This window comes from Canis lupus, chromosome 25, assembly GCF_011100685.1.
Source record: "Canis lupus familiaris isolate Mischka breed German Shepherd chromosome 25, alternate assembly UU_Cfam_GSD_1.0, whole genome shotgun sequence".
Lineage (NCBI taxonomy): Eukaryota > Metazoa > Chordata > Mammalia > Carnivora > Canidae > Canis > Canis lupus.
The window spans coordinates 45,237,874-45,249,788 of record NC_049246.1 but is presented as its reverse complement, the minus strand read 5'-3'; the positions used below and the strand labels follow the sequence as shown (position 1 = coordinate 45,249,788).

The following is an 11,915-nucleotide window of genomic DNA, read 5'->3' as shown; positions in this document are numbered from 1 at the left end:
CTAGGCAAAAAAGAGGTAACTTACCTTTGGCAATGGCTTTCCCTCCTGGCAGTTGATGCCTCCAATGAAGACCATGTTGGGCATCACAGGTTTGGGATAGTCAAAAACAAAGTCAGTTCTTAACAGCCAAATCGACATATGGCTATAGAGATCATAAGGTGTGACAGCCTTTTGGAGGATCTCAGATGCAACTTCCAAAGCGGTTTTTAAAAAATAGTGGCAAAATAAATGTTCCTCCAGGTGGAAGATGTGATTCCTCACTCTCTCTCTGAAACTCATGACATCTGACAATATGGAGAAAGGTCTAGGAACATAAGAAGGAGAACTGGGGCACTGTGTGGCTTCTTCAAGATAATGGCAATACAATCTCCTTGTGAAGCCCACGGATGGGAGTGAAAAATACTTGGCTACAATTAAGCCACACACATCAAAAGGATCCAGAAACACTGCATCAAAAGAACTCTCCTTTATGTATTCTACTAATTTTGGATCACTAAACAAATTCTTACAATGTAAAAAAAGGTGTTCAAAAATGTCACTGGATGAATCGAAGAACATAGTAAGTAAACTTTGCTGCCGAATATTCCAGTGAGAGTCAGAGAAATTCTTGAACATCTGATTCAACTCCTCCAGATTGTAAGTTGTGGAATAAGTCTTCACCGTAAAATTGGAGGATTTTCCCAGTTGCCAACTCACCTCTGGTATGATTAAAACCAACTCATGCCCTCTTTGGATGAGTTGCTCCACAACCAAACGCATGGTAAACCAGTGGCTCCCATCCATGGGTACTACCAGCAGCTTGCCTGCCTCAGCAAAGCCAGATGTCAGCAGGAGACACACACACAACAGAGGAAAGCCGGTCAAAATTGTGGCAGCCATTGGAAACCTGCAGTCCAGGGCAATCCAGCTGGTTGGGTTCTGAGCTGGTGTAATAGAGTCAGTCCATGGAAGAAGTACAGGCACAAAGCCCGCCCCAGCAGAGGGCGTGTATTTACACATTCATGAAAAAAAAAAACTACACTTATTGCCAGTGATGCCCTCCTAAGAACGATAATGAATGGGTAGCATTTGCTGACAAACATGCTTCTAAATTTTCCAGACAGCAATACCATTTAATCTTTGCCTTGGACAAAGATCATGCACTGTATGGCATGTCGATGCTCTTTTGGAAACAGAAGTATTAGGCAATGTTTTGAGGACTCAGAGTGATAAAAAGGAAAGTAAATATCAATTAAAGTGATTTTTTCCATTTTTTTCCAAGGAAAGCTTGGGTTATCTTCAGGATACATAAGACAATTTTGCCCAGAAAGAGACTGGCATCCCAGTTTCCAAGGGGGACATGAAGTCACCTACCACTAGCGTCCTCATGGACAATGGAACTGTATTCACAAGAGCCTCTAAAAGCCTGGCATTGCCACCAGTTTATTCCATTTCCAAACCCTTTGTGGGCTACAAAAGGTTAAGAGTGCCAAATCCTGCCTCCATGGACCATTCTAGGGATTGACAGATGGAATAGGACTGTCCTCTATATTCAGTCACTTTCCCTACACGCATCACATGCAGTGGGTGGTCACTTGTCTGAAGCTTGCCAGAAGCACTCTGCTAGGCATCCTCTCTCTTTCCTCTGGGCTTCTGCATTCCTCTATCTAGACCTCTCTGCTGTGGGCTAACCTCAGTGGGCCTGCTACCCACCTTCAGAAATCTCTTTATCTGTCTCCCAAACTCTACCACACACTTGTTGAGGCCAGAAGATATATTTTCTCCATAGTTGCACTTTCCTTCTACAGGATCCATGCTATGCCTCACACAGAGAAAGCACACAAGGACCCTTTGATGCATTGGACTGAATTGCAGTACAGAAGTTTTATTGACACCTTTATGGGTGAGCTCAGTTGTGCAGTCAGATAACACCTAAGAATCATTTAGTGAGGGATTCTATAGCCACCTTGGGGCATAATATTTGTTAGGAACCTACATGGCTCCTTCTGAGATATCTGAACTATTACTAGACATTTGCGTCATCATCATTTACCTCAGTGACTGAGAGACATTCAGATGAATGTGTAAAAAATAAAATGGTGGCAAATGATCTACCTTTCCAGGAGGATCCTTCAGAATAGATATCAATAAAATAGAAAGTAGAAGAACAATAGAGAAAATCAATGAACCCAAAAGCTGGTTTCTTGAAAAGATTAATTAACCATATAAACTCTAACCAATCTGATCAGAAAAAAAAAAAGAGAGATAGAGAAGACGGGACCTGGGTGGCTCAATGGTTGAGCATCTGCCTTTGGCTCAGGTCATAATCCCAGGGTCCTGGGATCGAGTGCCACATCAGGCTCCCTGTGGGAAGCTGGCTTCTCCCTATGCCTACGTCTCAGCCTCTTTCTCTGGGTCTATTATGAATAAATAAATAAAATATTTTTTAAAAAGAGAGAGAGAGAAGAAAAAAATACCAATGTCAGGAATAAGAAAGGTGGCATCACTACAGACCCCACAGATGATAAAGGGATAATAAAGAATATCAAGAACGAATGTATGCCAATATATTCTACGACTTAGATGAAATGGACAAATTCCTCAAAAGATGCAGACTACTAGAGTTTAACAGTAAAGAAATATACATTGAATAAAAATACCTTGTATGTTTTAAGTTGAAGTTTGAATTCAGCTTTCTCACAAACAAAACTTTAAACCCAGATGACGTCACTGATACAAGCTACCAAACATTGGAGGAAATAAAACCAATTATTATTCCAGTATATATCCTAAAACGAGGAAATGTCATTTCCAGAGAACAGAATAACAGAGAAATTCCTAATCTTCCAATGAGACAACCGAATTTGTCTATGAGACCAGCATTGCCACATACCAAAACTAGATAAAGACATCATAAGAGAGAAAGAAAAATTTATAGACCAATACCCCCCATAAATATAATGCAAAAATTCTATATCGAATTTTAGCAAATCAAATTCAGTAATATAAATGTATGTAAAAATATAAAAGGTATATAATAATAGTAATAATAATAATAATAATAATAATAATAAACAAAAAGATAGTGGAACTTATCCCACAAATACAAGGATGATTTAACATTAGAAAATCAATCAAGAGCATTCACCATAAAAATAAACTGAAAAAGTACAACCCTATAATCATCTCCATAGGCACAGAAAAAGTATTTCACAAAATCCAACATCCATTCCTGATCAAAATTGTCAGAAAACAAGGTAAGAAGGGAACACTCTCTACCTAATAAAAGTATCTATGAAAACCCGTAACTAACAACATACTTAATGAGGAATGACTGAATGCCTTCCTCCTAATCACATACAAGTCAAGGATGACCATCCTACCACTCCTATTCATAGAAGTTCTGGAAATTCTAACCAATGCAGTCAGTCAGAAAAAATAAAAGGCATCCAGTTTGGAAAGAAAACTCTAACTGCCTTATTCATAGATAACGTGATCATCTCTGTAGAAACCCCAATGAAAGAGAAAGAAAAGAAAAGAAAAGAAAGAAAAGAAAAGAAAAGAAAAGAAAAAAAGAAAAGAAAAGAAAAGAAAGAAAAGAAAAGAAAAAAAGAAAGAAAGAAGAATCTACAGACTGTGAGGAAATATTTCTACAGCATATACCTGATAAAGAACTCATGCACAGAATATTTAAAGAACTCTTGAATCTCAATAATAAGGGAAAAAACTTCTTAAGTACTAAAGACTTGAACAGACATTTCACCTCAAGATAACAGAGATGGGAAACAGGCACATGGAAAGGTGCAAGGTGCTCCACATCATTGCTCCATAGAGACGTCAAGTTAAAATTACAATTTAATTAGCACACATCTTAGAATGGCTGATTGTGAAAGACAGACCACACCCATCGTGGGTGACTCTCTGGAAGGACTGGGCACTCATTTGCTGCTGGTGAGACCCTACCGTGGTTTGGCAGTTCCTTACAAACATAAACCTACACCTGCCACACAGCCCAAGGCTTCCCATTCCTAGGTATTCACCCAGGAGAAAAGAAACTGTACTTCCTGAATGGCTTATAGTTTTTATTTTCTGGTGAGGTTTTTACTGCTTACCTCTATTACTGCATCTGTGAGGTCTCTGGCTCATGTCGGCCCCTGGGTGTGGGGTCATCAACAGGTGTCATTCTGCATGACAGGAGGCCCTCCTGAAGACTCCCTGTGGGCAGCACCCAAAAGGAAGAGAAACATCCACCCAAACACAGAATCAGGAATCTTGGGGTTGGACAGTAAATCAATCAATCTGGTGTTCCCCGATCTGTGAAATAAAAATCAGACATGGGCCCCTGCCTGTCCCTTCCCTAACAACACCAGTTAAGGGTCAGAACTATCACCATATAAGTAGGTTCTATGCAAAAGCCCTGGGTACGACCATCTATCCAGCATTGTCCTCTAGATATACAACAGGAGTTACATAAATAGTTTAAAGTTTTTTACTAGCCATATGTAAAAAACAAAAGAAACAGGTATAATTAACTTAATAGTATATTTTATTTAACCCAATCTATGCAATACGTGATCATTTCAACATGAGATCAAATAGAAATGAGATGTTTCACGTTCCTTTTTTCATACTAAGTCTTCCAAACGCGGTCTGAATTTTACACTACAGTGCATCTCAGGACGAGCCACATTTCAAGTGCCCATAACCACAAGTACCTACCCAGTGGCTGCTGCCCTGGAGAAAGCACAGGCCTGGCCCATGGCAACTCAGAGGGCTCCTGAGACTAGCAGTGTAGGCATAACCTGAGGTTTTGTCAGGAATGCAGAATGTAGAGTCCCAGACCAAACCCCCTGATTCAGAGTCTGCATGAGAATAAGCTCCCTAGGTGATGCATTGATGTGTGAGAGGTCTGTGCCCCTCTCCCCCAGACTGAGCCTTGGGGAGCATCAGTCCTAAGTGGATGGATTTTCATTTCCCAATCTCCCGTTTGTTCTCTTCTAGAACCCATCGGCCTGAGAAAGCATTTGAGGGGAAGTGTCCCCTTGCCCAATCCAATTGCCCTTCCTCCCACTTTACCAAAGACAAGCATCTCTCTCTCCTTTTTATTCTAGGGCATGTATCGAAACATAAAACCCTTTCAACGAGTCACAATCTGAGTCAAGGTACCCACTATTCACCTTACTCATTAAAAGTTGCAGTCACAATAAAAATGTTTAATAATTATATATCAAAATTTTTGATAATGCATTTTTAAAATGCATTAACATATATTTATTTTTTCAATGCTTGCATATGTATGTACACACAGAGCAGAGTGAACTGAAACTTAGTATATCTGAAACGCAACTCTTGATTTGCCTCCAGGGTTCTTCTTTCTCTTCCAGGCTCTCCATCTCAGTAATGATATTTCCATCCACCTAGCATTTCAAATCAAGGAGTGTACAAGGCATCACTCTCCCACAGCCCCACCACTCACCATTCAGGGTTCAATCAGAGACGTGAAGCCACCAAAGGTTCATATAGTCAAGGAATTGTTACAGGGATTTGATCCAATACTATGTGGGAACCAATTGCAGGATTTCTGTATCACTCTGATGCTGGAGCTTAAGGACAGCAAGGTGTGTCTTCAGAAAGCATGGGTGGGTGTGAAGTGGGGGAGAGCAAGGACAAACTGGGACCCACAAGGATGAGCTAAAACCCATGAGAAGGGACTAGAACCCTGCAGTGTGCTCAGTGCCTCCAACCTTGATGATGTGAGTGTCCTGTAGGAGAAGCTGGTGCTCTTCCTCTCAGAGCTAAACACACCTGTCGCAGGTGTGGAAAAAGCAAAAGGAGGAGCCAGGGAAGGGCAGAGCAGTTGAAGGTCCAGATGTTCCTTCAGCAAATGAAGTGAGCCCGCAGATAGGTGGTAAGCTGTGAGAGCCACTACAGCATTTGTTCCGAGCATCTGCATGTAGGAAAACGCTAAAGGCTTGCGCTTCACTTCTACGCTGTATATACGTATATATATATATAAGTCTGTACATCCTACAGGCCAACAGATTCATGGTTCTCATTTGCTTGCAGTCATGCTAAATAAACCCATCATTATCATCTTAAATTTTATATTTAGGTGTGTGTATGTACTTAACCTGAGCACAATTTCCTCAGCTATGTGAAGATCCTGGTGCCTGTAGTAGGTGAGACAAGGTCAGCAGAGACCCCTTACAAAATGCTGTCCTCGCTACACATGGTTCAGGCTGTGAGTAGCCTTGAGTTATATAAGCAGCATGTCCACAACACAGACTTCCCGAGAGCGTGATCCATTCCTAGCCACTCCTTAGTTCAAAGGGGAAAATCGAGAGTCCCACTATATGACAAGATAAGACTTTACAAAATGTACTGAGCCTTGTAAGCAGCCAGATCAGTAGATAAAATGTATCATTTGTCCCTAATAAAATATTATTATTATTTATAACTGAAACATGCCACCAGATGCTTCATCCAGATTTAGTTGCAAGGTATTCACCAGAAATTTACTCTTGAATTTTTTAAGACCTCATCAATTGCAGTGACTGAACCTCAAATCAAATGGGCCAGACCAACTATTTAACATTATTCAGAACTATTGAATAATTGTTCTGAACTAATTGTTCAACAATGCTTTGAAGGTACATGCTCCAATAACTCAAAATAAGAAGCATGGATTCAGGGAAGCATTACTACTGGCAGATGATATTCTATATCAAAGAGTCTTACAAATTAATAAGAGAAATTTGGAATATGGCCAAATAGAAGATAAATGTGCAAAAACCACAGGTATATATTAATTACTAAAAATCACTTCAGATTACCAATGAAAAATACTCTGTTCACAATAGTTTCAAAAGTAATGATATGCGTAGGAATAAATTTTAATAAGAAAAGTGAAAGATATATGAAGCAAAATGCAAATGTTAATCAAAGGACATAAAGTAAGATTTGAATAAAGAAAGAGAAATATTACACCCTAAATGGGAAAACTTCAAAGCAATAAAATGCCAATCTTTCTCAAATTAATAAAAGTATTTTATGTCATATAAACAGAACCCTAATATTTTATTTTTACTTTTGGAAATAGACAAAACATTTTTCAATTTTGTGAAGGAGGGTAAATTACAAAAGTCACCAAGAAAACTTAGAAAAATAGTGAGTATGACGCTTACCTTACTACATATTAAAACTTGCACTAAAGCTACTACAATCAAAATATGATACTGGCACATGAGTAAATAAATAAATTGATGGAACAAAACTGAGAGTTCAAAGTACGTGCAAGCATATATGGAAATTTAAAATACAATAAAGACACATTTCAATTCCACACATAAAGAATGGATATTTTTATTACATGATATTGGGACAATGACTAACCATTTAGAAAAGTAACAAAGTTAGATCATTACACCATGTAAATTCTTCACCGTAAAAAGTATAACTCTTAACAATGGAGGAATTAAAAATACTAAGAAATAGCATAGAAAAAATATCTGTATATTTCTGGCTTGGAAAGACCTAAACAAGTTGAAACCCAGAAACCACCAGGAAAAACGTTAACAAGTTTGACTAACCAAAAATGAAAACCATATATGACAAAAGATGAAGAGCCAATGAGAAAATATTGACACTTCATAAAGAGTGTAATATTAATAGTCCTACTACTCAAGAGACTTAAAATCATCAGCTGTAAAAAAGACAAATGGCCCTGGAAAAACAATTAAGGATGTGAATACATAATTCCCAAAAGTTGAAATTAAGTGGACAATCTTTGAAAATTGAAGCAGCTATATAGAATTCTTTCTGCCAAAAGAATTTTAAAAATCTGACACCATCTGAAGCTGGAGAGGGTATGGAAAAACTAGAGCTCTCATTTATTGTTGACCAAAGTGTCAGATTGTTCAATCTTTTGAAAGCAATTTGTCGAATTAATTAAAAGGTAATATGCGTGTACCATTTGGCCCAGCAACCCCTACTCCTAAGGACATTCAGCCTACAGAGAGGAGAGCAAGAATGTGGAAATGTGAGCATGCAAACAAATTATTTAAGAATGTTTAGTGCAGTCTTGCTCATAAAGGACACAGTGGGGAAAAAGCTTCAATATCAGTATGGCTTGATTGAGTGAATTGTGGTGCATCCAAAGTAAAGAATTTATGCGCTATTAGAAAGAATGCGAAAGGGTCGCCTGGATGTCTCAGTCAGTTAAGTGTCTGTCTTGGGCTCAGGTCATGATCCCAGGGTCCTGGGATCTAGCCCTGCATTGAGCTCCCTGCTGAGTGAAGAGTCTGCTTCTCACTCTCCCTCTGCTGTCCCCCTGCTTGTGCTTGCACTCTCTTTCTCTCTCTCTCTCTCTCTAATGAATGAATGAATGAATGAATGAATGAATAAATAAATAAATAAATAAATAAATAAATAAAATCTTCAATAAAAGGAATGCGACAAATTTGTATGGATTGACTTTAAAGATGTTCGTAATATTTTAGTAAGTGGAAAACCCAAGATAAAGAACAATAGGTCCAATCCGTTATTAGATTTTATTTTAATAAACAGGCATGAGACTTTGCATTAGATATATGCTTATATATAAAATAATTTCAGAAAAATGGGACAAGTACCATACTAAACTTCTAAGGGCATTTTCCTATAAAGGATGGCATTAGATTAACAAAGAGGGAAATTTCATTTCTTACTGTGTTCTTTGGTAGTTTCACAAGGATAGTACTACAAAATGCAGGCTGGAAATTATGTACAATTATACAATTGTATACATGTGCATATCAAAGAGCACAGCTTTATAAGATTTGTTGACACATGATGCAATTAATTGGCAAAAAATAATTCATTTAATTAGAAAAAGATTTCCAAATGTGATGATTGTAAATGACAAATGACAGTTCAATAAGGAGTCTTTTTTTTTTTAATGTCCAAAGACAGATTATTCTTACTTCACAAAAGAGGAGGTAACTTACCTTTGGCAATGGCTTTCCCTCCTGGCAGTTGATGCCTCCAATGAAGACCATGTTGGGCATCACAGGTTTGGGATAGTCAAAAACAAAGTCAGTTCTTAACAACCAAATTGACGTATGGCTGTAGAGATCATATGGTGTGACAGCTGTTTGGAGAATCTCAGATGCAACTTCCAAAGCAGTTTTTAAAAAATAGTGGCAAAATAAATGTTCCTCCAAGTGGGAGATGTGATTCCTCACTCTCTCTCTGAAACTCATGGCATCTGGAAACCCTAAAAAAATTCTAGGAACATAAGAAGGAGGACTGGGGCACTGTGTGCTTTCTTCAAGAAAATGGCAAAATAATCCCCTGGTGAAGACCACAGATGGAAGTGAAAAATACTTGGCTACAATTAAGCCACACACATCAAAAGGATCCAGAAACACTGCATCAAAAGAACTCTCCTTTATGTATTCTACTAATTTTGGATCACTAAACAAATTCTTACAATGTAAAAAAAGGTGTTCAAAAAAGTCACTGGATGAATTTAAGACCATAGAAAGTATACTTTGTTGACGAATATTCCACTGAGAATCGGAGAAAGTCTTGAACTTCTGATTCAACTCCTCCAGATTGTAAGTTGTGGAATAAGTCTTCACCGTAAAATTGGAGGATTTTCCCAGTTGCCAACTCACCTCTGGTATGATTAAAACCAACTCATGCCCTCTTTGGATGAGTTGCTCCACAACCAAACGCATGGTAAACCAGTGGCTCCCATCCATGGGTACTACCAGCAGCTTGCCTGCCTCAGCAAAGCCAGATGTCAGCAGGAGACACACACACAACAGAGGAAAGCCGGTCAAAATTGTGGCAGCCATTGGAAACCTGCAGTCCAGGGCAATCCAGCTGCTTGGGTTCTGAGCTGGTGTAATAGAGTCAGTCCGTGGAAGAAGTACAGGCACAAAGCCCGCCCCAGCAGAGGGCGTGTATTTACACATTCATGAAAAAAAAAAAAAACTACACCTATTGCCAGTGATGCCCTCCTAAGAAAGATAATGAATGGGTAGCATTTGCTGACACACGTGCTTATACATTTTCCAGATAGCAATACCATTTGACCTTTGCCTTGGACAAAGATCATATGCTGTGTGGCACGCGATGTTCATTTGGAAGCGGAATTGGTAAGCAATGTTTTTGAGTACTCAGAGTAATAAAAAGGAAAGTAATCATCAATAAAAGTGATATTTTTGCAATTTATTCCTAGGTATCCTTTCTCTTTCCTCTGGGCTTCTGCATTCCTCTGTCTAGACCTCTCTGCTGTGGGCTTACCCCAGTCAGCCTCGTACCCACCTTCAGGAATCTTTGTATCTGCTTCCCACCCTTTACCTAGCATTTGTTGAGGCCAAGGGATATATCTTCTTCATATTTGCACCCTCTTCCCACAGGATCCATGCAATGCCTGACACAGAGAAAGCCCACAAGGACCCTTTGTTGCCTTGGACTGAATTGTACTATGTGAGTTTTCTAGACATCTTTATGGGTGACTTAGGTGGTGTATGTCAGGTAAGACCCTGAGAAACATTTACTGAGGGATTCTAGAGCTAACCTGGGGGCATAATCTTTTTTAGAACCAACATGGCTCCTTCTGAGATGCCCGAACTATTACTAAACATTTGCTTAGTCTTCATTTACCTTGGTTACTGAAAGACTTTCAGGTGAACGTCTGAAAAATAAAAATTGTGTCAGATGATCTACCTTCCCAGGAGGCTTACTTCAGAGTTGATATCAATAAATTAGAAATTAGAACAATAGAGAAAATCAATGAACCCAAAAGCTGGTTCTTTGAGAAGATGAATTAACCTGATGAAGCTCTAGCCAAACTGATCAGAAAAAAAGAGAGAGAAAAAATTACCAGTATCAGGAATAAGAAAGGTGGCATCACTACAGATTCCCCAGATATTAAAAGGATAATAAGAATATCAAGAACAAATTTATGCCAATATATTCTACAATTTAGATTAAATGGACAAATTCCTCCAAAGATACAAACTACTAGAGTTTAACAGAGAAATAATACATAAGTTGAGTAAAAATAACTTCTATGTTTTAAATGGAATTAAGTTTGAATTCACTTTCCCATAAATAAAACTTCAAGCCCAGATGGCTTCACTGATACAAACTACCAAACATTGAGGAAGAAATAAAACCAAATATTACTCCAGAATATATCCTGAAATGAGGAAATAATATATTCTAGAGAACAGAGGGATAGGGAACTTCCTAATCTTTCTGTAAGTCCACAGAATTTGTCTATGAGACCAGCATTGCCACATGTCAAAACTAGACATCATAAGAAAGAAAACTTTATAGACCAATACCACCCATAAATATTATGCAAAAATTCTATACCAAATTTTAGTACATCAAAGTTAATAATGTAAATGTATGTAAAAATATAAAAGATATATAATAATAATAAACAAAAAGATAATCGGACTTGTCCCACAAATATAAGGATGTTTTAAGGTTAGAAAATCAATCAAGGTAATTCATCATATAAATAAACTGGAAAAGTACAATCATATAATCATCTCCATAGGCACAGAAAAAGTATTTCACAAAATCCAACATCTATTCCTGATAAAAATTGTCAGAAAGCTAGGATAAGAAGGGAATATTCACGACCTAATAAGGAGTATCTATGAAAAACCCACAGCTAACATCATATTTAATGATGAATGACTGAATGCTTTACTCCTAATCAGATATAAGTCAAGGATGACTGTCTTATCACTTCTATTCATATTGTTTTGGAGATTCTGTCCAGTGCAGTCAGTCTGGAAAAATAGAAGGCATTCAGATTGGAAAGAAAACTCTAACTGCCTTATTCACAAACAACATGATCATCTCTGTAGAAATTCCAGTGGAATCTACAAAATATCCTAGAACAAATAAGTAAATTTAGCATAGTTGCA

General features: G+C 38.0%; 2 protein-coding genes across 2 annotated transcripts; both read right to left on the bottom strand.

Annotated features, from left to right (window-relative positions):
• On the bottom strand, window positions 1–936 carry LOC119865816 (UDP-glucuronosyltransferase 1A8-like). Its single transcript, XM_038573088.1, has one exon. The coding sequence runs from the start codon at window positions 877–879 to the stop codon at window positions 1–3; it is 879 nt and encodes a 292-aa protein (XP_038429016.1). The 5' UTR covers window positions 880–936.
• A 3,154-nt stretch (window positions 937–4,090) lies between these two features.
• LOC119865858 (UDP-glucuronosyltransferase 1A8-like) lies at window positions 4,091–10,626 on the bottom strand. The gene is made up of 2 exons (XM_038573087.1): window positions 8,964–10,626; window positions 4,091–4,194 (listed from the first exon to the last, which is right to left on the bottom strand). The coding sequence occupies exons 1-2, from the start codon at window positions 9,936–9,938 to the stop codon at window positions 4,159–4,161; spliced, it is 1,011 nt and encodes a 336-aa protein (XP_038429015.1). The 5' UTR covers window positions 9,939–10,626; the 3' UTR covers window positions 4,091–4,158.
• Window positions 10,627–11,915: the final 1,289 nt, after the last annotated feature.